This window comes from Lottia gigantea, assembly GCF_000327385.1.
Source record: "Lottia gigantea unplaced genomic scaffold LOTGIsca_46, whole genome shotgun sequence".
Lineage (NCBI taxonomy): Eukaryota > Metazoa > Mollusca > Gastropoda > Lottiidae > Lottia > Lottia gigantea.
This window is the reverse complement of record NW_008709614.1, coordinates 1028719-1056704: the sequence shown is the minus strand read 5'-3', so window position 1 is coordinate 1056704 and position 27986 is coordinate 1028719. Positions and strand designations below refer to the sequence as shown.

Sequence of the window (27986 nt, the reverse complement as noted above, 5' to 3'; positions counted from 1 at the left end):
TTTAATTTACTTATACAACTGCAAGTTTTTGTAGTCTAATATTAGATGTATGAGACTATAGGTCTTATAGGTATATTGTAGATATTAAAAGTTATTAGGTCTTTATCTTTTATCTTCTGGATGAATGAAATTTGACAATGACAAAGACTAATATGTCAGGTATTTGTGCAACAGAGGGTTTTTAAAATGTAACTCTTTGTCTTCACTGCCTTTGTGCTTTGGTTAGTCATATACATTATTAGTATTAAATCTGTCCTTTGCGTTTTGGTTGGTTTTAATTACATGTCTCTGAAACGCTCATTGATCATGAGATGGACTACTTGATCTATTTATAATGGAGATATGTTAATCATTAGATTATTTTAATTAGTCCAGATAAGCAATGTGTTGATTTTTCTTTCCAGGTCATGATAGTTCAAGCGTCATGCTCACAGAGCAACTAAGCACCAATAATGACCTTGTAGAAACTCTAGATACTGAACCTGTTTTCGACTACCTGCTACAACATGGTGTTTTAAATACTGACGTTGTTGATGGAATCTGCAATGAAGATACAAAACTTGGACGTAACTCTGCTCTACTCCAACATCTTGATGATAATGGCGGTACAGCAAGAGCACTGTTTATTAATGCTTTACGACAATCTGGTCAACATAAACTTGCCAGTACTATTGATACTAGTCAACGAATTATACCAGCAACAGGTATGTCATATTGTACTTAGAGATTTAATTTCTGTTATTTACAGATATGGAAAACACCAAGCTAGTTTTTCATAAATAAGAGGTGACTTTTTGTAATTTTCTGCAGGAGAAGGAGAAAATTAGGAAGGGTTTCTAGAAATGTCCTTACAGTTGGAAATTTTTGATTATTTAATTAAGTAAACTGGATCTATCAAAAACGTCAAGCTGTGAAAGAGTGGGGCTCTTTAATGATGTAAACAAAAGATTATTTTTGTCGATGGCATGCTTTGTGGAAATGTAAGGCAAGAATAAAACATCAATAGATGAAGACAGAAATATCATTGTATTACAAGGGAGGCAACTCTTGTTAATTTTATTAATTAATATTTTATTTATTTTGTCATTATAGGTTATTGGGATAAACCACGCCACAAAGGTATGTAATTCTCGTTTGTTAAATACAGAAAAAATATTATACTAGAATATATTCCTGATTAGAATACATTCTAGATTAGAATATGGTACTATTGTATTGCAATGGCAAAGCCTCAAAGATATTCAGAAAGTATGAAACTTTCCAATTTAAGTATGCAACATAAATATTGGGTATTGATTAGAATTATTTTTAAATAATCTTTATTGTCATTTATAGGTGAGGTTAAAATAAAGATAGGTATCAAATCACTCAAGTTACTGGTGCCAAAAACAGATTCTCCTGAAAGAAATAGATATTGTGTTGCTTCTGATACGCCTCAAAAACTTCATAAATCATACGAGAATATGCTAATGTTAGACAATATTGACAGTGTGTCTAGATCGCGGAAAATCCTGGAATATTCCTACAGAAAAGATGATGAGGATGAAATTCCTGCTAAAAAGAGTTGTTGGTGTATGTGTTTTCCAATGTTTTGTCGACCAAAAAAGAGAAAAGAGAAAAAATATGAGATAAGAACTGAAAAAAAGAAAATGTCTGAAAAAGATGTTAAGAAAAAACAAAAATCTAAAGAGCCTGAAGCAAGTAGAATGTTGGAATATCCTGAAAAATGTGCCGAGCATCAGATTGTTGAAAAACGTCCACCAAAGAATTCAAATAGGGAACAACAAAATAGAGTGTCATATCTTAGAGGAGAGGAACCTTTAAGTAGTACCTCGTATGATCAACGTAGAAACAGTGGCAGTCCACGTAAAGAATTACAGACTGACATTGTGGGTTATAAAAACAATAGAAATGATTCAAAACGTAATGTAAGATACAAAGAAAATGTTGTACCTTTAATAATGCAGTATGATAATCAGAATGAATCAATTGAACTTAGAATTCAAGATGAAAATTCATCTCCGCGCCGTACCCAAACACCCACCAAGAAAATAAACACTAATAACAATCGTACACCTAAAGGTGTGGAAATGTGTGAAAAATGGAAGATTGAAGGGAAAGTTTTCGAGGAAAAATTAACTGAGTTTTGTGCTTTATTTGAATTAAGAGCTATGCAGGAAGCTATAATGAAATATTTCGAATGTGATAGAGGAACGTTATTTTTCGAGAGTGGTACTGATGGAAGTTCAGTTTATATTTGTAATATTTGTACATCTGTTAAACAGTTAACAGAACTAGAAAGGGACTATAAAGAAGGCAAGGTACAGTCAGATCTGTATAGAATTCTATTAAAAAATGATATGCAGATACAAATGGCAGTACCTGGAATAGAATTTTCTACTGTGATTGATGAAGACCAATTTACCAAAGTACGTGAAGAACTATCATAATTAAGTTCTTCAAACCCAACCTTTATTCCAATATTTCAAAATTTCAGTTCACCTTAAGCATTTCACTATCAGTTACAGCTATTATAAGTTGAAACAAGTAATATAAGCTTTTACAATCTCTATTATCTTGTTGAATTCTTATATAATTATTGTATTGATACAGATTTCGCTTTGGATTTTATTGCTTAGCAAAAAATTTGAAATTTTGGATGAAAATCTGAGAAACTATCAGTTTGTCTCTGAGTGTGATTGATAGAAAAGAACATTATATTTTTGGATATCAATTTTTAAACTGTATGTTTTCGTCCAATATGTTTTCTGCTGAAATGTGATATGTTGTGAATCATTGTCCAGTCCACCTTCTATTTTATATTCATCAACATCAATGACAGAATACTGTGTTTTTATAGCTGATCAATCTGTGTTCCTGCATTTCAAATGAATGTAGGTTTATATAATCAGACTTTTATGAGTTATGTTTTGGAAAGAGGGAAGTATTCCCGATTCACTATAAAAAAAATGCACGAGTAAGTCTTGCTTTTACACTATATTGAAAAATCCTGCAAGATTATTCAAGACTCATTGCACTTAATTGTTTGGTATAATATTGGCATTATCTATTACATAGGCAAAACCAATGATGAAATTTTTGATCACTTTAAATTAGTTTATTGATTTTGTTGTTTTGACTAATACTGAATAATTATCAATAAAAGTGCTATAAATGGATATGATAGGTGCAATAACAGAAAAAAAGTTAACAAATGTTGAATGTACAGCTGTTACAATGTTTTAATGTACCATGTACATTACTGTTTGTACTTATCCAGAAGAGACTATGTAAATCAGTTTAGAATAACAAACTTTAGCAAAAAATACTGTTTGTGTAAAGATGATTTATGTTTTGAATGAAAAAACCAAGAATGACATTACAATGATCTGTGTACCAAAGGAAGGCATATTTTTTTAACAATTTTTTGTTATTTCTTATCTAGCTAATATTTCTTTTCGAAAATGGTTCAGTAATTTGCTAATATACATTTTCTGAAAGATTTTAACTAATTACTGTAAACAGAATGTATGAATGTTATTTAGCATTTGTAAATGAATAAGTTTATTATTATGATTGATTATTGTATAATTGATGCTAAGTTATTGTAGATAACCAGTTTTGTATAGTAGTGTATATAAGACTTTGTTATCAGTCAAGGGTTCTATTAAGATAATACTATATGATGATAAGGTTGTATCCTTTTGGGCACCTATTGCAGTTTTACAAAATTCAAAACAGGGAGAATATCTGGTTAAATGTGACTTTAGACAGTATTATCAAGGAAAGATTTTGGTGCATATATAACATATCATGTTCTATATCAGATATTACCCATATCAGTCTATAATTATTATTTTAATAGCACCCTGATGACTTATTATAATTATTATTTTGAGTGATGTAAGATATCTAGACTTGTTAGTGTTATTTATTATTATTTCTAGACAAAGCATATGGGTTTTATGTTTCTTGCTGAAAATTAAATAGCAAGTTTTAATTGTTATATTAGGGCATTTATTATTCAAATAGATTAGATAAATATAAAAAGTGGCATAATTCAGAATCAAAATATGTTGGCTAGAAACAAAAGAATGAATGTACCCCACTATTATTTGTGTGTTATCCTACTTTTAAAGCAAATCTTAATGCTAGTATGTGTGAAAAAATATATTTTTATTTCTGATATCTTCATCTCATATCAAGCTTTTATTTTACATTTCATTTGCAGTCCTTGCATTCCGAATTTAACTTCATCTTCACAGTTTTTTCTGTAAAACCCTGCAAGGTAAAGAGTGAAAATAAACTTTTTATGTAATGAACAATATATTTTAAAATTCATATTAGTCTTTGTTTTTTTTTGAGCCTGTAATGCTTTTACAAATTCTCCACATCTCTGTCTTAATCTTGGAAATGAAAAAAACCTTAAAATGTTGAATTGAGATTGATATTTTCCTATTAGTGATGTTCATGATTTGAAAGACCAGAATTGTGAAGATGTAAGTAAAATATCTAATTCCTGTAGACCAATTTTTTGTTTGTTTTTTTTTAGCATTTTGTAGAAAATCGTTTTGTAAACTGCCTTAGTGGACCATGACATTCGAAATTTCTCTAGCACATTATTTCAAAATCAGTAATACATGTTTTTGCATAATTTATTTCATTAGTCCAATTTAATTATGGTTTCTGAGTGAAAAGAGATTGTTCAATGATATAGAATAATTTTGAAAAATTAAATGGATTTAATTGTACTTTGGAGAGGCCTTCCATTATCCATTAAAAAGTTTCGAATATGATGTTGTTTTATGTTTTTACCACATGGAAAGTTATACCTTTTTTACAACTAAAAGATTCACCAGTAAATTGGTTAAGTCCCGTTTCAGTCAGCCACAGTAAGCTACTAATACAATGTCACAATGCCACTTCACAATGTCTAGGTATTAGGAAAAGACGAAATTCGTAATAGCTTGACATTGTGAAGATGCTTATAGAGGTGATGACTAGTTTCAAACTGTCATAAGGAGCTATGAAAAAAAAACAACCCAGTGCTTTACCGTGATCGTCCACAGAGCCTTTATATCTCATTTTTATACCACAACATCTCTCTATGTGGACATAACATATTGTCGGCAGCCCTGTCCGTCCGTCGGTCGGTCCGTCCGTCGACATTTGCTTGTAAACTCTCTAAAAACTACATTCTTTGATGGAATCAAATGAAATTCGGTATATGTATACATATTCATAAAACGAAGATCAAGTTCGAATTTGAGCTATTTTCGACCGTTAGAAGCAGAGTTATTGCCCTTGACCCAAAATCTTGAAAATTTACCATCCGCATGCCGTGGTGGGCGTTATACTGCTGAGGTCCACTATCTTCTCTTAAAAAGTAAAATAAAAAAAACAATGCAGCCTATCCTTGGATGTTATTGACTTAAGCATATCGACGACTGAAAATTCGCTCTTGTTATACTAGAACCATGGCAGTCGGAATAAACAAAGAGCTCATACCCATAAATTCGGAATTGTAGAAGATAGCTTACCAGGCAAGGTAACATACGCCCACTGGCAGCTGTCAGAAAATTAATATTAATAACCCAAATACATCCGACGGACAGGGGCGATGGCAATATACGTCCACATTGGCACGTGGTCGTATAAAAAAGCGAAGCAGTCTCTTTAAATTTGAAACCTAGATGATTCTTCAAAGATCCGCTTAATATTAGGCGACAGTTCTGCGATGTTCGCCGATAATCTGCGATAGACCTGCTGACCATGACCAAGATTGGCGATGTATAACAAAGGTAATGCGATGGCGACATGTCGATATCAGAACTATAAGTGATAGTTGTGACCAGATGCTTTTAATGCGCATGTGTACACTCATTGAAAACCCTCCACCTTTAATAGATTTACAAATATTACAAATAGATTAAAAGGTCATATACGAGTGCATCCATTCATTGACAACAAATGGCCTATTTTGTAGATACATGTATTGGTGTGAGGTTTGTCCTACTTTTCTCTCTGGCTGTTGCAGCATCCACATCTCCCTGGCCTTGTTCTCCTGTTCCATCAGATTGTAGACCGTCTTACTCTCAGAATTAAAAAGATCTCTACACATTTCGTGTTCCCCATCATCCAGGACTTACTTTGCATCTATAACAACCGGGAATTCATATGACAGCCTTGCTTACTTATTCAGAGTATCATACAACAGCATATCCAAGCTAGTAAGAGAAGTGTCAGGCTAATGAGGGGATTTCAAGAAGAATTGCATGTGATGCCCAACACTGGGGGTGGTTGGAGAAATGTGGTCTCCAAATTTGCAGACTTTTTACTGCTGCTTCTTTTGCCCTTTTACTTGCGTGGTGGTATGCTTGCTCGCGGCTATCTCCACAGCAAAGACAAATAGGTTTGAAAACATTTTGTGTTTACGGGATCCTAAAACTGGTCGCAGATTCAAACTGTAAAAGATTTGTTTTCAACGCTCGGGCTCCAATATGTGACCAATCACGCTATGTTTCACAATCAATCAATCAATCGACGACAGTGCCATAACCGAGCAACAAAATAGTATCCCCGACCTGCCAATACTCCGCCGTTTTGTTGCTAAAAGTAAAGGGTTATTAAATGAAAATTGTCGCAAACGGTCCACCAAGTTACCGGCAAAAATTTCTATTTTCTGTCTGTAATTTCATCGCAATTTGACCGCAGAAGCATGACAAAGATTCTGCGTATATTGCTAAGCATTGAGATTGTCCACTTTTTCTTTCGCCAATGGTCAGATCTATAGTAGGACTGGGGATTAAGGACGACTCTTCTTCTTTAATTTCTTTTTTTTGGTGCATGCATTTGTAAGGTAAAGATTTTAAAGCGTTGGTCTGGACAGGTAACATCTTGTAATATTGGTGATGGATTTAAGGTAAAGTTGATGTCTGTTGGGTTTTGTAACATTCAGCATGAAATAAATTATAATGTGCTCACCTAGCAGGTGCTCACCTTGGGGGTATTTTAACTTGCAGGTTATATGTCTGGTTTGTGATTTCTCTCAGGCAAAAACTTTGTTATCCTATTTTCGAGTTTTGGTTTGTATGTTTGCATGAATGTAAGGGTAACTAGATACGGTGGAATCCAGAGTTTGTTGACTAGTGTCAGGCTTTGTGTTGCCATCACTATTCAAAAGACGGAAAATATTTCTTATTTCGTGTTCTTAATTTCATTTAAAAATACATTTTTCACACGGTAAGTGTAACTCGACTTCCTATAACTTCTTTTGGTCATTACTGGTATTTTGCAAAATTATCTTTAAAAACTACAAATTCGGGTCATATAGATACTTTGTGAATGCTGTATCGTCTATAATGTTATCACAGATTAACTGATGGATTAAAGATTAACAAGATAAGTAAAGGTGATTATAAAAGTGTCGATTGCTGATTACATTAGGCTAGTTGTCAAATGATATGATTAAAAAACAAAGAGACAATCAACGACCGTGTAAAAAGATGATAGTTGTTAAGATAAGAGCAATACACCTCATGTCATTGTGCCATGGCAGACGAGGGGAAAATGTCATAATGTACCATACCTATAAATACCTACCGAGAAGATGTCAATTCATCAGATTTCATTCCAGATTCATCGACTATAAGAAATCTACATTTTTTTGCACGACTATGATGGATGAAATTTCTAAGCTACATTTCACCTTATCTGAAACTGAATTCCGATTCCGAAGAGCCTGTGAACAAGTAGTCCTGTTGAACAACCGCCTACAAGAACAACAAGTCCGCTATGACCGAGCAAAAAGAGATGGTTTACGAGCATTTCGGTACAATATCAGGTTACGAATGTCCAGTATTGAAGGAGTAAGGAACACTTATTACGAATATGCCAGGATCAAGGCTGAAAAGATTTTGATTTTACGGAACCAGATTCGGGCACTAGTAGACTTAGAAGACATCAGCCTTTCAGATATTTCCAACGATTCCAGTTCCCAATAAACCACTTCATTCCTACATTAGACACTGAGACATTAAGATCCACAACTATAAAAACGGCACTTTTCAGAGCCAATCAAATTTATTAAAGAGAAAAAGCTTTTTGAGTTGGTTAGGTACAAAATAGGAGGGTTAGGCATTTCAATGGAAGCCGATACTACGGTTTATCGACCGAAATGCGAACTTTAAGGTTATAGCGTGAAAGCGCAGATCCTTCATCATGTGCCATGTATCACCCTTCAATTTAGTTATGGGTCATCCAAAGTCTAGTGATGGGCGGTTTTTATTTACGTCTTAACGTATTTGACTATGGACTGACAAGGATTCAGTCTAATTGAAATTAGACCCAACTTTTTTTATTGGTTTTTATTTTTAGTATAGCCACTTCATGGTAGGATCTTACGACAGGAGTCAAATCAAATTTACGCCATCTCGGCAGTCTAATTAAAACCTAATTAACCTAACTGCAGTTCGTATTTATATTAGCTTTGTACATAATTACTACAGTAAGATATACCATAGATATCTTCGTTAGACCTTACTGTAGTGGTTACGTACAAAGCTAATAGCTAATAAAATAGTTTCGCAACGAAACTAATAAAATACGAACAGAAGTTAGGTAAATATTGGCGTTTTGTGACGCGATCAAAAGGTGTATTTGCACTGAAAGTGGAAGCAAAAAACACGTCTTCAGTGAATGTTCCGAATTTACCCAGTTTAATTTGATTGGTTTAAGCAAGGTTAGGTCAAAAGGTTAATTTGACGAATGTTCAATACACCGATCGTTAGACCCTACTGTACTGTGAAGTGGCTATACTAAAAAATAAAAACTAATGAAGAAAAAACAGAAACGAAAGTTGGGTCTAATGTTAATTAGACTGTAACATGGATTATAATATGGGGACGATTACGTACACGGTCAGATTATAGTGTATCTTATTTATATGGCCAACACAGTGCTTTAGCCGAATTATTCGTTCTTCATAAATCATTATATGCAGAAGATGGTAGGATAATGTTTACTAAGTAGAGAATAGCGGAAAAAAGGAAAAAATTCTAAGATATTATATTATAACTTATGTGAACATATTATCTGACATATCTGATCATTGATTTCCAAGGCAGGTGTTTGATCTTGGCGACCGAAGGGTGACCTGCCATAATGTAAGGTTCTTAAAAAAATCTGAAAAGACTATATTATTGATGTTCTGTAAATTTCCAGTCACCCGAGCTTGTCATCAATTAGGATTATTATAAATATACATCAATGTTATAAATGTACGCTACACTAAACCACCCTATTTACATTACTCTGCAGTTAAAGCGACGATGTTCAATATTTTAAAACATTGTCGCGAGTTCTTTCATAGTTCTACTCTTCACAAAACTATCACAGGCACAGGAAATCCCCAGTAAGGAGCTTTTTGCAGAACTTGCTCCAGTGCCCGTGCTATTGTATTGATCCACTATTGTTTAAATTGGTTACCAATGCTGTATTTCTGATATACAGTGGCTATGATTATGGTACTCATTGTATTTCTATGGACACGGAATAAATTGTCGTTTACTACACCTGGGGGTTTACAGTTCATTAGTTATAATCATTATCACTGATTTCTACTTCTCACCCCATTTCCCGCTTTTATAGAATTTCCTGTAGCCTTTGTGGAAGAATAGGACGTAAACTCCATTCATTTTATTTGTAAAATAAAATCTTTCACGATGTACTAAAAAATAAACAATATAATATAAATATACCGATATGTTATAAAAATGCATGTTGCAAATATTTACAAGGTTGGATGAGAAATAATTGCCCATGAACGCAACTCGGGCAAAATGTTCAATTTGTCGCAATTGTCTTGAAAAGCGTCCATGTCAAAAACATCTGAGTGACTGCTTGGCACACCAAAAATCTTGAATAGTTTAAATGATAGTGGGCGACAAAATTAATAAATAATATCGTATTTTATTTAAAATTGAGTAGATCTATATGTTACTCCCATTGGTTTTAGTTGAGGTCTGTTACGAATTGTCCAGGAAATAAATTCATTTTGTTATTTTGAAGAACCGTAAAGAACATGCTACATTATATAATATTCATTTGGGCCAATTTCTTTCTTTTAGTATGTAAGGATTAGAAAACAAAATGTAAAAAAGAAAAATTCGTTCCATTATTTCTGGTGTCTGTAGATTTAATGGACAATGTCGATCACGCGTTGAACATAATCATTACCATCACGTTCATTACCATTGAAATATAGTCAGTCATTTAAGGCACTCTTCATGTATAACTATCATTTACGTAGATTTCTAAGAGTTTTTTTTTTTTTTTTTAGATAATACGACAACTAAGGTGACGATATACTTTAGGATTTAAAAACGTGAACAAATTGAATAGAATGTAATTAATGTTATTGGATTGTCATAATGTCATTTGGAGTATGATAGATAATGGTTTAAACTATAACGAATTAAGTGTTATAATCATTTCATATTTTCACGCCAGTATAACTCGGAAATTATTCTGAATCTAAGATATTGTGTCTATCAAAAGCACAGCTCAAACAAAATGGAAAATATGTTACAAGAATATGACCGTCAGGTAGGTAGGAAGTTAATCTCTACTGGTCATGCCGTGTATTTTTGCCCCAAATCAAATTAACGTTACTTTCTTAAAAATTTCTTCAAATTCAACGTAATTAAGTTTTTGGCTACCCTTTTCTTATGTTTATATATAGGCCTAGAATGATATCAACGATATAGGCTAAGTGTAGTGGGATACTTTCTAATTATTGAAAGGATATTTGCCATGTGTTTCAGTTTTGGTAGTTTTCTTTTGAAAATAAAAACCTGAATGCTACCATAGAGTTTTAGGAACCGATTTTAACTCTCGCTGTTCTGTAGGCTATTTCGTTATATTCCGTAAAATTGATGTCATTTTGATGTTTAGTCAAGGACAGATAACTCTTATCCACACCGGAAATTAATGCTGAGCGTGCGTAGCATTCTGTTGTCAAGTTTGAAAGCAAAATTCTGTGATGATTATGACTGATAAAATCTAAATTAATGAATATTTTAATAATTGATTGACAAAATTATTCCGAGATCAGTTCATGGTAAGTTATTAGAGCACCAGGACTTCAAAATTTTCCTATATGCATGTATGAATACAGAGGAAACGCGAAGTCGAGTGAGAAATCTTAATTTCCTCTTTTTAGTTTCAGTTCGGATTATTTTTCATGGTTGACCGTGTTTGGACATGTTAGAAATTTGCCGGTCCTTTCAAATTCCATGAGAGTTTAGTGTGTATAGTGTGGTTTATTTAAGTCTGGCAGTATGAATTAAGTTAGCTTTCAATTAAATTACTAGTTTTACATTGGAAAATTAAAATTACAATCTCATTTATTGTTTTTAACATCTACTACTGTTTAATAGGTTGAAAAGCTGAAAATGGCAGCTAGTACAAGTTACATTATGTCTGCCTCTGGTGTCGGTGCCATGAATACATCATTATCAAATCAACTACCCAGATTAACTCAAGAAACAGAATTACAGAAATTGTTGGCTGATGAGCGCATGAGAAGTGAACAACATAAAACAAATTATCAGCAGTTAAAAACAGAACACTCCAGGTCAGGAATGTCGAAGCTTAGTAGGCTATGTTCTCCAATATATTCAGTTCTTTCTTTGAACTCTTTACTACATGGAAGCAAATAATTTTCCAAAAACCTTGCAACTGATGATCTCCAATTGAATAATTATACTCAACAATTATAAGAAAATAACAATTCTAATTCTTAGTATAGAGCCTATGTATCTATTTTATTTTGTTAGATTACAAGAAGAATATTGGCAGTTACAGAATGAAGTTCGAACAACTATTGAAGAGAGTAGAATTGTACAAGAAAAGTATAAAACTATGTATGATCAAACAAGACAAGAATTAGCAGACAAAGTTGCAGAAATAGAAGATTTAAAATCTAAGGTTAATTTTCCTGGAATATATGTAAATCAAAGATTTACCTTTTATGTCATATAAGCTGAAGCTAATCTGAAAATTCATTTTTTGGAATGATCCAGAATGGATGCTGTTAATATAAATTTTTTTTTTTGTACCGGTACATTTTCATCTTTTAAGTAATTTGACATAACATTATATTACTGGATCCTTGGTTTTTTGATGTTTAGTTGAATAATTTTTAAAATATTTGATGTTTGTATTTTAGATTATATCACCACAAAGACTAGAAATATTGAAGATGCAAGTTATAGAAGATTTAGAGGTGACTTACAGAGAAAAATATCAAACTCAAGAACAAGAAATAGAAAATCATCAAGCCAATGAAAATAAACTTAGATATGAATTGTCTTTTGTTAAATCTGAATATGAACATGAAAAGTTGGAACATCAGAGAATTTTAGAGGAAGTGAAATTACAATGTGAAGTGGAGGTAAGTTTATTGACTTGGTTTTTAAGGGTCTTGAGATTTTAAAAGGAACCAGTTACTGTTGACAAGCAACTAGTCACAATTCAACAGAAGACACTTGCAGGGGGTTAAAATTCTGTGTAAAGAAATTAAGAAAATCTTACATGGTTATCTAGTATATGATTAAACTTGGACATGAATTAGAGCTAATGTTGATTATTGGCTATCGTGTCATGTAAGATAAGCTTATCATGACATATCTTATTGCAATGTATCAATTCACCTTAATGTATCAGCACTATGAAATATGGCATTATTCAATTTTCTCTATTGATTGCTTAATAGCAAAAAAATCTCTAATATGGAACTCAGTATTCTCAATTCATCTTCATTTCAGTTTATATTTATGTTCATAAGTTAATTGACATTTAATAAAGAACAGGAATACGTGTAAATATTTTTTTCACAGGTTTCCAATCTACGTAAAGAGAGAGAGAACACCATAACACGTGTTCAAACAGAGTGTTCACAAGATACACAGAAAGTGAGAGTGTTACAAAGAGAGAATGCTCAGTTACATTTGAAGATTAAGGGTTTATTAACAGAGCTAGAAGAAATTAGATCTCAACGTGAAAAGATTGGTCTAGATTCTGACAGTGTTTCTCGTATTCAATCTAAACAATTATCAGAAAACGTTGGTGTTATTAAAGCATTAGAGGTTAGTAACCTGTATAGTTACAGACTTGTTAATTTTTAGGATGGTTAGGTTAACTGTTAGTTTGTGTCAGTGTCAAGCAGTTTTGGATTTCTTTATCATTTTGTGACTGTTTGATACATAAGAAATTTTGTGCAATCTGTAAGACATCAAAGGTCAATCAATTTACTTCGATTTAGATTCAGAAATTTATATTTACATTTCATATTGAGTATACCTAGAATATCTTTTATATCATGAGCTCTTTTATGGAACTTTTTGTTTTTAATCTAGACCTAATTTGATATGTGTCTTTATAATTGTCTTATCTTTTATTGTAGGCTGAAAGAGAATCACTAAAGAAACAAAGTGAATCTCTATTAAGAGAAATCTCACAAGCCACAGAAGAACACAGTAAATTAACTAGTAGAATACATGATTTGGAGAAAGAGAACATGGTGTTATCAAATAGAACTGATGAAATCAGCCATAAATCTAAAGTGGATGTAACCAATTTAAAAATGGACATGTTAAAACAGCGTGGTGAACTAGAGAGAGAAAGGGATAGATTGTCTAATATTGTTGAAGGTAAAACTGATTTGTTTTGTTCAGTAAGTATTATGGTAGATATAGTTAGGAAAACAAGGCTGAATTAGAGCGGTACAGTAGAGAAAGAATGTGATGTAATAACCAGGAATGTATAAAACATGAAGAATAAAGTTTACTAATCAGTGAAATGGTTGCAGTAATGGGTGGTACTCAATTGGACAGGTTTGATTAGATTTCATTGGTTCCAATTCTGGCCTCAATTGAACATTGGGAAAGCAGAATTGTCACATTTAAAATTTTCCCATCTATTTTTAGCTCTGTCATTTTGAATATTTCTGCAGCTATTATTTTTTTGGAACAAGTAGAATGCATTTTGAACCCTGTTTGATTTATTTGAACGTCAGGTTAATTCTTTGAATCCCAAACATGCAGAACTCACCTTTTGTATGACCCCTCAAAGTAGTGAAATAAAGTTCAAGGGAGATAATTCTATTTTTCCTTTCTCAAAATTACAGTGAGCAAATTCACTTAATATAATCCTAACCAAAATTTTAATGATAGACAAATCCCACTGATCTCCAAGTATTGATTGTTATTGTGAATATACTTTGTAGATTTACAGACCCAAATAGAAATATATGAACATAAAATCAAGAATCAAGCCGTAGCTTTAGATGAGAAAGAAAGAGAGGCAGTGAGAAGAGTTCAGGCTGCTAGAGAGGAAGAGTTTCATAAAATAGCCAATATAGAATCAGAAAAGTTTGTATATGTAATTAAATTCTGCTGCATGTTTAAGAGTTTTCTCCTACTCTATTCACAATTTGATCATTTTTTTTGCATCTACTGTAAGGGACAAACTTCATTAATATACATTGTGTATATATGTATATTTCACACTACTGAAAATGAAACTAACATCTATTCATACTGCAGTTTATTCCGCCAACAAACAAATTGGGTTAAAGGAAAATGTGCATTTTCACTTTTTATCTGGACATGAAGAAATTTTGACTTGATCTATTAACTATATTTACATTCATAAGAGCTCGAAAGACTTCTTTCTACCATCTAGTCTCTAGAACTTTCTCAGTGTGTTGTACTAATTTATTTTATTAATGATATTATTAAAGGTTAGAATTAGAGGCCAAGTTACAAGAAGTAGATAGAAGAAAGATAGATGATGAAACATATCGACATGCTGAACAACAGAAAATAGATGATAGAATAAGATCTATCAGTAATGAAAGAGAAACTGCAGAAAAAGAATTACTTGTTTATAAGTAGGTCTTATAATATTTCAAATCTATGGCAGAAATTTGAAACAATTCAGACATGACTTAAGACAGCATGTGAAATTTGTATTTTCTCTACTGATCCAAATTAATGTCATGATGATAAGAATGGGCTAAGAAAAAAGTTTATTATTTTCTCTGAGGACATGTTGATAGATAATCATGTAAATTATCTTTTACTTCTTTTCAGAACCAAAGTTCAACATTTTGAGAATGTACAAGATCAAATAGAAAGAGAAAGATCAGAAAATTCAGAATTAAAAAGTCGAATAAATAAACTAGAAACAGAGTTGAACAGTTTTTATAGTAACGAACAGGAGAATACTGATCAGAATATCAAACTAAGAAATCAAGTTGAACTGTTAAAAGATGAGTTAAATCTAACACAAGAACAGTTAGTTAAGATACAGAATAATCATGATAAAATCATGTCCCATACCAAATCAGCTTTAATAGATGAAAAGAATGAATTACAACAGAGAGTGAATGAATTAGAGGACAAATATTCTTCAGTGCAATCCAAATTAGCCAAAGCTGCTGTTATATTTAAGAAGGTAAAATCCAGTCGTTACTGATTTTATTCTGGAATCATAGACCTAACATAGGTCCAGAAATTTCTTAAAGTGTCCTGTTGTTAGTAAAGTATTATTATGACCTTTATGACATACTTAAGCATTGCCTGACAAATCTGGTGCTACTAATTCCTTAGACGTGATGTATAATTTGACCTTTTCATGGTGAAAATTCTCAAATACTAGCACACACAAAATGAATCAAATTGAACTTTCATAAAAAAGTGACATCACGTCTGGCTCTTATTGTGCTAAAATCACATTGGTATATAATATACCGTATATTACATATGAGATTTATCAGGCTAACTGCTAATTGTTTATAATGCATGGTAGAATCATCTTTATGTTTCAGTACAAGAAAAGAAGTCACAAAACAACAGAAAATTTACAAGATAGTGTTCAGATACTAGAAGCCAAAAATCAGGAGTTAGAACTTGAAAAACAAGCTTTACAGTAAGTATTAGAATACTTTCATCTTCTTATCTTCTGACCAGAATACAAAAATCCTAGAAACTTATTGATCTACCTAGGGGTCTCTCGATTAAGGAGCTCTGCAAGTTCACGATTGAAGTAATCAACCAGACATTCAATGAAAGTAAGTGTAAACAGAATTCAAAATGGCGGGGAAAGGAATAGAAAATAACTTTTTGAATGTGACATATTCTGGTTCTGTACTGTTTATTAGAGGCCAAAGGGAAATAACTGTAGACAAAGCCTGTTTTAAATGATAGATCTTATTCAATTAAAACACTACTTTGATGAGTTTATTTTGTAGAAAATGTGTGCCTCCTGAAGTACATAATAAATTAAAAAAACAATGGAAAGATTTATACAGAAGGCATCAAGAATTCCGTGCTATTTTACTACCTAATATTGATCATGTATCTATTGGTGAGAAATCGTTTGCTGTGGCTCGTATACAAGATTCTACACTGAATTTATCAGGGGAATTTGTAAGTAGTTTTCTTTTCTTTTTTGAATGTTTGTTGTTTTTATCAAGGGATGAAATATGACTACTGTCGACACAAGTTCATTGGTATATCAAAGTTCACGTAAAATATTATTCTAAGCAAAAATAACATTAATTTTTAAGATGTTAAAATTACAACAACCATAATCAGAGGCTGGCACATGAAAAGTGAAAGTAGAGTAAAAGTTACGTCAATATGGATATACACAGATCATTATCAATACATTTTTTCAGAGTCTCACATATCACAATCTATCCATTAAATGATTATTTCAATAAATTGTTACCCATTTTTTTATCAAATTAAAATTTATGCACTTTTGGTTCTTTTACACTTTGTCAGCCAGATGTTATTACATGTCTCATTTTGCCATAAAATTTAAATGTATTTACACGTAAACATTGAATTTTTTCAGGAACAACAGCATCAAGAAGATTTAAAGATGTTAAAGAAACGATTGGATCAGTTAGATGATAATCAAAAACAACAATTAGAGGAATTACATGATATAGCTCATAGTACATTGATTAATAACAAACATGATACTACAGAGAAAGCTGATGATGAAAAATGACAGAATTTTGAGTTGAAAAAAAGAAACTGTCAAATCAAATAGACTATGATAAAGATTTCTATAATATATTTTATTATTTATCTGATGGTGCTTTTTAAGTGTTTTTACTTGGTGGTGCGTACAGATGTAGCATGGTAAGCATCTGGCATAGTGTAAGAATCGTGTCTTGCTAACATCCAACATTGGTGAAAGTTGTAGCATGATTAACATTTGACATTAATAAGTGTAAAGATGAAGCAAGGTAACATCTGACATTAGTGTGAGGATGTAGCATGGTTAACATCTTACACTAGTAGACTGGTTAACATCTGACAATAGTGTGAGGATGTAGCATGGTTAACATCTGACATTAGTGTGAGGATGTAGCATGGTGACATCTGACATTAGTGTGAGGATGTAGTATGGTTAACATCATTCTGACATTAGTGTGAGGATGTAGCATGGTTAACATCTGATGATAGTGTGAGGATGTAGCATGGTTAACATCTGACATTAGTGTGAGGATGTAGCATGGTTAACATCTGACATTAGTGTGAGGATGTAGTATGGTTAACATCATTCTGACATTAGTGTGAGGATGTAGTATGGTTAACATCATTCTGACATTAGTGTGAGGATGTAGCATGGTTAACATCTGACATTAGTAGGAAGATGTAGCATGGTTAACATCTGACATTAGTGTGAAGATGTACAATGATCAAATCAGTAGTATGTAGTATGGTTAACATCTGACATTAGTTTGAGGATGTTGCATGGTTAACATCTGACATTAGTATGAAGATGTACCATGATCAAATCAGTACGATGTAGTATGGTTAACATCTGACATTAGTGTAAGGATGTAGTATGGTTAAAATATGACATTAGTGTGAATATGTAGCATAATCAATATCTGACATTAGTGTAAGGATGTATCATCTGACATAGTAGCATGGTTACCATCTGACATAAATGATAAAAGAATTGTTTGAATCTATTTTAAGGCTGTGATGATAAAGAGATTATATATATATATCATATGTAATATATTACCGGTATTTAAATTTGTAAATCATGTATTGTAACAAAGAGTTTTAAATTCAAAACTCACTAATTTTTTATTTACTTTGTTTTTTTTTCTAAGATGAGTCTTCATAAAATTAAGCTTTGTTTTACTATAAGAAATCCATCCAACATATTTAGTCCTTCATTCTGAACTGAATATTTTGTCTACCTCAAAATGTGGATTTCATAAATCTTGAATATTTACCATCCGCATGCCGTGGTAGGCGTATATGGCTGTGGTCCACTATCTTATAAGTTTCAGTCTGCCTTTTGATAAGCTTTATAAAAACGCTTAAGCAAACAAGATTTATTTTAATTTTTTAAATTCTCATGACAAGGAATATTAATATAATAGCTCGATTCTTGAACTTAGTTTATTTCAATGAAAATTCATTCAATTTAGTATTTTAGTATTTAAAGGATGGAGATTCGACCACTGTGAACAGCACTGAGGTGAATTATGAGAGATTCAAATGAACAAATGATCAATAGTAATCTTTGACACAAGATCATGCCTACTCATTAGTGATTATTCCTGTTGGGAATTGTAGTGTAAATTATCAAAGTACAGAATTAGTGACTGTTGAATGGGGGGGTGGGGATAATCAGTGATTTAAATCACTACTGTTGATGAGATTCCACATAAAATCTGTATTGAATTGTCCAGATGTTTTGATCCCACACCAGCGGTAAACATTCAATATAATCTTTCAAAGATCGACAATAGTTTTGGACTATATATAAGTTAAGATGATTGAAATTGAGAGTTAAGTTTAAAAAACCGGCACCTTTTCACTGTCAGTCCTATCTATATAAGTTTTCCGATTCTAGAGTAGCTTAAAAACATATAAATAACACTTAAATAAAGGACTAAAAAGGGGAATACCCGTAAACTTATAATAACCAACAAAAGACTTGATCAGACTTGACTCAATAACGACTAGGCCTACTATTGAATAAACAACTATTTGTTAAAGGACAACAAAAGACCAGGAGGTGATTAATTCTGAAAATGGATGGTGTTCCAAATAGAATTTTTCCACCTAAAGGCCCACAACGACCTGAATTTTATAAAATATATGATAAGCTTGGTGAAGGTTCATATGGTAAAGTGTACCGAGTTTCTTCTTCAAATCAAAATCAACAGGTAAGATTTTTAAATTACGACGTAATGAATTCATATTTTTTATATTTTTATATATATATATATATATATATATATATATATTATAGGCGGGTAGAAGTTTGAATGGGGCCTTAAGAAATAACTGGTACAATATTCAATTATATGTAATGGACAAAACTACAAATTTATTCATTATAGATGCCAAAATCTATCAATAGTTATATAAAAAAAAATGCATGTGATGAGTCAGACCGAAATATCTGCCTGAATTCGAGCCTCTGATGCCTGTTTTGAAAGTTGACGGCTTGTGTAGAGCCAGAAAAACTCGGTCCTGGAATTTGTATGTTCCCTATCTCTACGATCCCATTTCTATATGTTAAATCCTATAGATCCTCTTTTTGTGGATTGGCTGACAGGGAAGGTTTCGAGGTCATAGTCACCTGTTTTCCTAATTAAGAGCAATGATTCCAAGGACATTAATGCGTAAAGAGACCTTTTACTAGTGCATCAATTTAATGGTCAATTTAATTCACTTTGAAAGTTTTTCTTTTTTATCAATAAGCAATGCTATATAGATAAAGGATCAAAATATTTGTGTCGGAAAAATATTTTAGTAGTTAATAATGATTTTTTTTTTCATTAATAGTTCTTTACATTATTTTTGAATAGGTAGGCCTACAATAAGAGGTATATATTTTAGTCACCAGAGTACAAAAAAGATAGGAAATTGTAGTCTAATTTAAATTAGAATTCGTACGTGAAAAGATGAAGAATTTCATTTTAACTGCATCATGCTATTAGTAGAGGTCACTTGTAAGAATTAATTGAACGTTTGTTATGGAAAAAGAGTTTGATTTTGCAGTTGTGGATATATAAAAACATTTCCTTTTTCACACTGCCAAAGACTACATAGTATGATGCAAAGCTACGTCTGATTTACTTTTTTCAGTTTGCTTTAAAAATAATAAATCTAGCAGATATCAAAAAAGATGAGCGAGAGGTTCTGAATATTTTAAGAGAAATTTGTATTTTGGCCAGCATAACCCATGATAATGTTATCCAATATTCCGATTCCTGGCAAACTACAGACAATGTATATATAGTCACAGAATACTACGAAAACCTAGACTTATGGACATATGTAAAACGAAATGGGACACCTTCAGAACCACAACTTATTGAATGGATTCGTCAACTAGCCTCTGCTTTAAAGGTAACAATATTTGTATACGCCCACATTGAAATGTGAACGTATATTACCGTTGCCTCTTTCCCGTCTTTCCGTCCACATTTCTTGTCGACTTCAGTTTTAATTTGATCTTCATGAAGTTCGACCAAGTTCGAATTTTGTAATAACCGGATTAACGGTTTTGGAGTAATTGATTTAGTTAAGGCACGACAGGGCTTCTCAACCTTTATTATCAATTTCCCCACTTTAATTCAAAACATAAAATTACTAAAATACCTACAAGCCGTCGCCCACTTATCCATTCAATTTTCTGTATATCAAGGGCTGTCGTCAATATGTGTTAAATGAAACTCAAAACTTGTCCAAGATCTTGTGAGTATAAACCTATCCACCAAATTTGATAAAAATTGAATAAAAACTGCGGCGTATTGCGTTCATAAGCCAATTGTGAACAGACGACGGATGGATGGACAGCATTTCAAGAAACTTAAAGAACACAGGCGAAGAATTGTGTATGTACTTCATGTACTTGGTGAACAGGATCTTCATCTGGAAGCTAATTTCGTACAAGACGTTAAATGCACACTCCACGAAAGTGCACTCGAATTAGAATTCCCCCCTTTAGAGTAGAATTCCCCTTCAATTCCCCGTCTTTCCAAGTTTCACCCCCGCGAATTGAGAATTCACCCCCGTGGGTGCAATGGGGTTCCGAGAAGCGCGAGTCAAAATGACCTCTTTTGCGATCCAATATTTCCTATATGATTACCCAAAACTAGAATTTATCACAACTAGCTGTGAATCAAATAAAATTGGATATTTTTTTGTGAAAATCTTCTGTCTAGTCTAGATATATGCGACTACTCTCTATAACTATAAATTAACATCATTGACAAGATCGAAAATTTATACCGAATTGTTTTGTGAGGTTCAAAATTTACCCTGATTCCAATCTAAATTAAAGCCCGTCTTGGTCAAGTACAGACTTGGATGATGGATAAATATCATACAGAATACAATGTTTCTCCCATTTTGATGAAATTTCAATCCTATTGAAAATCAGACAAATCGAAAATGTTTTTTGCCCTTGTTCTTGAAAATGTGATTTTGACGAAACTTGGTGATTGCAATAATCCTATTTATTATCTTTAATATAGAATATAGATTCATTTTACAGCATCTTCAAGAGAGAAACATTTTTCATCGAAATGTAACACCCCAGAATGTTATGGTTTCTAAAGACTTAACGTTGAAATTGGGCGACTTTGGTACTGCAAAGTAGGTAGTTCTTTTTATACGCCCACATGAAATGGGGGCGTATATTGCCGTCACCCATGTCCGTCCGTCCGTCGGTCCGTCCACAATTACTCGTAAACACTCTACAAGTCGCAATTCTTGACGGATTTTGACAAAACTTGGTATTAGTGTTCGTAATCACCCAAGGATGAACCCTATCAGAAAAATCGAAAAATATTTAGTATGAGTTATTGCCCTTGTTCTTGGAAACTCGTTCAATTTTTAGCTCGTGAACACTCTAGAAGGAACAATTCTTGACGGATTTTAATGAAACTTGGCGTGAGCGTTTGTAATCACCCAAGGATGAACCCTATTGAAAATCAGAAGAATAGAAAAATATTTAGTATGAGTTATTGCCCTTGTTCTTGAAAATGCGTTCAATTTTTTAGCTTGTAAACACTCTAGAATGGACAATTCTTGACGGATTTTGACGAAACTCGGCATCAGTGTTTGTTATCACATAAGGATAAACCATTGAAAATCGAAAAATATTTAGTATGAATTATTGCACTTGTTCTTAAAAATTTTTTAGCTCTAGAAGGCACAATTCTGGACGGAGTTTGATGAAACTTGGTGTGGTGTGAATGTTCGTAATCACTTAAGGATGAACCTTATTGAAAATCAGAAGTATTGAAAAATAGTTAGTATGAGTTATTGCCCTTGTTCTTGAAAACGCTTTCAAATTTAGCTCTTAAACACTAAAAGGCATGATTCTTGCTGGGTTTGACAAAACTTGGTTTTATTATTCAGTCCCGCGCTGAAGATTGAATATTTACCTTTTAGAGTATTCACGAGCTAAAAATTGAACACTTTTTCAAGAACAAGGGAAATAACTCATATTCAATATTATTCAGTATCACCCTAAAGAGTTCAAAAGAAGTGTATGACTGAAGGTTGAATATTTCATACTGGTGATTGTTACTGTACTGCTAAATATTTTTATTCAAAATCAAATCTGCCAGTGGGCGTATATTACCTTGCCTGGCAAGCTATCTTAATTCTTACAATAAGTGTCACCATTTCCACCACAACTTTGACAAATCTTTTGCTCAACCAACTCATGAAGTTTAAAAGGTTTTGACCGTGTTGGATACCAGCAGTGTGAAACTAAATGACCGTCACTCAGTAATCAGTATGCCCATGTCCAATAATGTAAAACTTTCTACTATGTTTTTGAAATATTTGGTAATTGGAAGGAACTCTTTTATTGCTACCGACATATATTTGATACAAAGTTCTAATCAAGATTTTTAGAGATTTATGTGTGATTAAGATTCCTGTATGAGCACTGAAACGTTTCTAACATCAAAGGAAGGAGTTGTATATCCATAATATTGTTTTATTTTTCTAAGATTTTGATTGAATATGTATTATGGATTTGAATTTCAGGCAGTTAACTGATGGTGATGTGACCAACACAGTAATAGGAACGCCGTATTATATGAGTCCAGAAATGTTACGCCAAGAACCTTATAGTGGAAAGGTAAGTGTTATAGAAGGAGAATAAAATCTTAAACTGCGAATGAATTGAAATATGATGTCATAACAGTCAAAACAATAAAATCTCTGTATTAATTAAAAAATTACAGTTATGGTATCAAGTAAGTCCACTGGTGAATATATACTTTTATTGTCAAAGTTTGAGAAATTTCCTATTCATTCCAAAATGCAGTAAACCTGTAAAGATGGGTTCCCTTAATTTCATTTGTGAAAATTAAAATGCTAACATGAATAGAAAGTAGAGGTGTTCTAATGACTTGGAAAAATACCAGTTTGTCTCACATGTCCATAATTAATTCATAATTAGCTAATTTAGGAGAGAATTACCAGCAAAATTTCAATGAGCGACCGATCAATAAAAGTCAAAAAGTCTGTTTTTGTATATCCAGACTGTATATACATGGACATTTATGTTTGGTTAAAACTCTTAATTATATGCACTAAGAACATAATGATATGATTAAGAATACATGATAATTCATTAAAAACACCAATTAATCAAATAGTTTGCTTAATTTGACACTATTGTTAGTATATAGGTTTATATTGATATTATGACAAATTTGGGACGAGTTATGGAGTACCCAAAAGACAAACGAATAGCTTACTTAGTCAATATAGACGTGAATATATTGCTACCTGTCAAGCTTAATACTGATCATGACTGATCATAACTGTTACCCTCCATCATCAGCAGCTAGGATTTTACGCTTTTAAAGGCAGATATATGGAGTATGGGTTGTTTGTGTTATGCTTTGATGACTGGTAGTGTGTTACATGAGGGCAAATCGATCGAAGCTTTGAGGAGATCTTCCAGAATTGGAACAAATGTAAGTTGATTTAAATAACCTACACTAGTTTTAGTGGGATCGTATGGTAAAACGTTGCCAAAATTGTCGATTGTGTCGCAGCTTTGAAATACCTATGTCGTCGTTACAAAATGCATATGTCAATTCTGCAAAGTACAATGATCGATTTGTAAAAATGCAAAATGTACAAGTATTCTCTAAATGAATGCAGATAACATTTAACACTTTGCATTATTAAGCCTTACACAATAGACTTTATATAATCGAACATAGGCCTATACCTTATATGGAATGATGACGTATTCATTTGCATACGTAAAAAGACAGCAGAAATGTACGGAACATGTCAACTTTCACGGCTCACGCACGGGACAACTTCAATTGAAAATTGCATTTTGTAATGACAACATTGGTATTTTAAAGCTGCAACACAATCGACAATTTTGGCAACGTTATACCTCCATAGAATTGCAGGAACAGGAACCAACCAATTGAAAATTATGTCCCCGGTGCACATAAAAAGGACATAGGACCTTAGCAATTAAGTTTTCATGAGTATATAGGGGTCTAAGCAATTAAACTTTAGTGAATATAGGGAGCCCTTTACACATTATTGGAAAACATGATGTGTGTATTTGAATTTAATACTTATACATTCTTTTCAGCTGGACAATCTTAGAAGTTGCAAAATCTGGTCTGATGATTTAAAAGTGCTGGCAATTCAAATGTTATCCCACGAACCATCAGAAAGACCGACAGTCGAAACAATTTTAACTTCATCCATAGTCTCAAAAAATACCTTTAAAGCATTTTCTTCGGTTACTCAATCTACAGTTGCTGAGACGGCTAGAAATCAAAGCAAAGAAGAATGTGATTCCTCCAAACCATTTTCAATTCCACATGAATTTCGAAATAAAGAAGATCAGCCCATGGTAGTGAAAATCAAGGAGAGAAAAGAAAAACGGAAAGTAACAAATAAGACAGTTGGACAGAAGAGGTCAGATTCACACGAAGATCACTTAAGATCAGATATGTTTTCTAAAATGAATAATTTAGCTGAAACCTGTCCTTCAAATATGAGATTCTTTAAGACGACAGGTAAGATACAATTTGATTTAGGTAATCAAGCCAGTTTGGGTTTCATTTAAATAAATTGTGTTTCTTCCAACTTCGTTTGTCTACAAGCATGTCTATTTCGGAGATAAATGTTTATTTGGTTTATAACCTCCCCATATCATGCTCTATACGTTGTTACAATGTCACTCAGTATATATTTTTATATATCTGCCATCAATTCTGTTTCAATGCATAATCTCCTTTCAACCTCCAAAACCAACAGATACTTTACCAGAGATTGAACGACAATCTGGTGAAACTAAACCTCGAGTTGATACATCTGAAGAACAGTTTGGTGAAGGTCAAGGTGAAGATCAGTCATTTGATTTATGTGAATTAAAAATTCAACAGTGAGTACGTTCTTGTCATGGTGTTGGTCTACATCATCAGTAAACCAGTGGTTTGCTCACTCTTCTGATTACATGATGTCCTCATAGATACTGTGGCACTTCTGTCATTTACATTTGTGATCAGATCAGTTCTCTCCCTTGAGTATTGAAATTGAATAATTTTTTTTTTATCAGTTATACGTACCGTAAACTTTTAAAATTCGCCTGTTTAGTCACTAGTTTTCACGTTCCTATATATCTATGTGTGTGATGTGTAGGAGAGACCGGCTTGCTTCAAGAAATCGAATGTAAATGACGCCAAGCATGTTTTTCAAACATAAACGTCAAATTTTAGATTGTTGAAACTTTGCCTATCTTATAATTATCTATGACAAGGTAAAGGGGGCATTATTGGTAGGATATAACATCACTTCTTAGATTAGATGGTGATCTGTTCCACTTTTCATAATTGGTGGGCAGGGTATTTAAAATGAACAGGTGGGTGGGGTTAATTGTAATATTCTTCGTGGGTTAAGTTGTAACTGTGTTAAGGTATGGCTAGGTGTATACTCAAGAAGTAGAAAAATGTGCTCAATGTTAGCACTGGTCACACAAAGATTATTTGAATTAATTATTTAAAGATTTGTAGGCCTACTCACTTTTCGCCAAAATGCTGTTCCGGATTTCGGGATCGTTTTTGTTTATTTATTGTATATATGACACGAAACGAAGTCGGTTTACTTACAAACTAATACAACTCTCTTGTGTAGAAACATAGGTCAAGTGACCATTCTCTAATTTTAGATGGCTGTGTAAGAATTTGGGTGAATATGTTTATAAGGCCGGGTTAGCTTGTCTCCTGGAACCTGACGAAACCACTGCGATTGTAAGTGTAAGAATTTTTAACAATTAGCCATAAAACGACAGCAATTGCAAAATACTGAAAGAGATATAACCATAGAGTTATAAACAGAACTCATTGGATATAACCTTGAAATATTTTGTTTATTCCACTTATTTCAGCTGTCACGGTGGCTCAGTTAGTTAGACACTTGCTCGCTAACCTGAAGGTCCAGTGTTCAATCGAAACATAGGTCGAGAACTCGAGATGATACCTTCGGATATTCAAAAACCCGGTTTCCCGAAAAAAGAGCAGGCTATTTCCATTGTTCTGGCTAAATTCCTTCATTGCACCCTACATTGCCCGTCTTCAATAGCCCAGACAGTGCAGAGGAAATAGGAAGTAAAATTCCATTCACTTCATTTCCAAAGGAAAAGATTTTTTTAACTGACGCCATTCACGCAAATTTATGTTCTTTTTTTTAATTTTAGAAATTGCTGAAAAACGCACTAGGAGAGGAGGATTTTAATAGTTATTATTATTATTTTCTGGTTTTATTATCAATATATAAACGTTCAGATAGTAATAATATCATTCAAAATACTCTAAAAGCAATGTCAGGACATTTTTAAAGCCAATGTCTCTGTTTCTGCAAGCTAAATGAATAATAACAGCGCTTTATTTAATTTGCTTGCTCTAGTGTGACGTAAGTCATTGCGAACCAAGAGGATATTTTATATACATATTTATCATGAAGTATATAAACTTGGTATTTACAATAGCCACTCATAATCTGTAATGTTTACATTATATTTTATTTAATCTACCTGACTGTGATATCATATATTTTTGTAAGAATATAATACTATTATATTGTTTGCACAATGTGCTTTTTATACGCCCACATCTCTCTATGTGAACGTATATTGTCGGCACCCCTGTCGATCCTTCGGTCGGTCGGTCGGTCGGTCCGTCCGTCCGTCCGTCCGTCCGTCGGTCCGTTCACATTTGGCTCGTGCTCACTCTACAGGCTACAGTTCTTTATGGATTCTTTTGATTTTTATTTTGTATGTCAATGTTGTTATGAAGATGATCCCTATTGATTTTCGTGATGATCGGATAATTTTTCACCGAAATATCGTGTCTGACTTGACGTTTTTCTCTATGAGCTATATTGTGCAACTCGTGCTCACTCTACAGGCTACAATTTTTTACAGATTCTTTTGATTTTGATTTTGTGTGTCAATGTCATTATGAAGATGACCCCTTTTGTTTTTCGTGATGATCTGATAATTTTTCACCGAAATATCGTGTCTGACTTGACGTTTTTCTCTATGAGCTATATTGTGCAACTCGTGCTCACTCTACAGGCTGCAATTTTTTACAGATTCTTTTGATTTTTATACGCCCACTCGAAAGATGGGCGTATATTGTAATCACCTGTCGGTCCGTCGGTCGGTCCGTCCGTTCACATTTGGCTCGTGCTCACTCTACAGGCTACAATTCTTTACGGATTCTTTTGATTTTTATTTTGTATGTCAATATCATTATGAAGATGATCCCTATCGATTTTCGTGATGATCGGATAATTTTTCACCGAAATATCCTGTCTGACTTGACGTTTTACTCTATTAGCTATATTGTGCAACTCTGC

The 27986-nt window shown here is 32.8% G+C and overlaps 4 protein-coding genes across 4 annotated transcripts; all 4 read left to right on the top strand.

Moving 5' to 3' along the window:
• Positions 1-137: 137 nt before the first annotated feature.
• Positions 138-2450, top strand: LOTGIDRAFT_164618 (hypothetical protein; the record flags this gene model as incomplete). Its single annotated transcript, XM_009061148.1, has 4 exons — positions 138-159; positions 405-704; positions 1093-1119; positions 1336-2450. 4 exons carry the CDS (start codon positions 138-140, stop codon positions 2448-2450), a joined length of 1464 nt encoding a protein of 487 aa, XP_009059396.1.
• An 8122-nt stretch (positions 2451-10572) lies between these two features.
• LOTGIDRAFT_164617 (hypothetical protein) lies at positions 10573-11988 on the top strand (the record flags this gene model as incomplete). Its single annotated transcript, XM_009061147.1, has 3 exons — positions 10573-10605; positions 11439-11635; positions 11838-11988. Coding segments are annotated over 3 exons (381 nt in total), but the record flags the coding sequence as incomplete, so codon positions are not given.
• Positions 11989-15349: 3361 nt separating this feature from the next.
• Positions 15350-18220, top strand: LOTGIDRAFT_234038 (hypothetical protein). The gene is made up of 6 exons (XM_009061146.1): positions 15350-15519; positions 15893-15993; positions 16316-16493; positions 16927-17528; positions 17564-17598; positions 17712-18220. The coding sequence occupies exons 1-4, from the start codon at positions 15394-15396 to the stop codon at positions 17083-17085; spliced, it is 564 nt and encodes a 187-aa protein (XP_009059394.1). The 5' UTR covers positions 15350-15393; the 3' UTR covers positions 17086-17528; positions 17564-17598; positions 17712-18220.
• Positions 18221-20201: 1981 nt separating this feature from the next.
• On the top strand, positions 20202-24819 carry LOTGIDRAFT_84275 (hypothetical protein; the record flags this gene model as incomplete). Its single annotated transcript, XM_009061064.1, has 5 exons — positions 20202-20468; positions 21619-21719; positions 23127-23220; positions 23957-24067; positions 24712-24819. Coding segments are annotated over 5 exons (681 nt in total), but the record flags the coding sequence as incomplete, so codon positions are not given.
• Between the last annotated feature and the right edge of the window lie 3167 nt (positions 24820-27986).

Excerpts from the sequence above, each read along its gene's own strand:
- LOTGIDRAFT_234038 (XM_009061146.1), top strand. The coding sequence starts at position 15,394 with ATGTCCCATACCAAATCAGCTTTAATAGATGAAAAGAATGAATTACAA. Across the intron at positions 15,994-16,315 it reads CTTGAAAAACAAGCTTTACA|AAAATGTGTGCCTCCTGAAG; the intron begins GTAAGTATTAGA and ends TTTATTTTGTAG. Across the intron at positions 16,494-16,926 it reads TGAATTTATCAGGGGAATTT|GAACAACAGCATCAAGAAGA; the intron begins GTAAGTAGTTTT and ends GAATTTTTTCAG.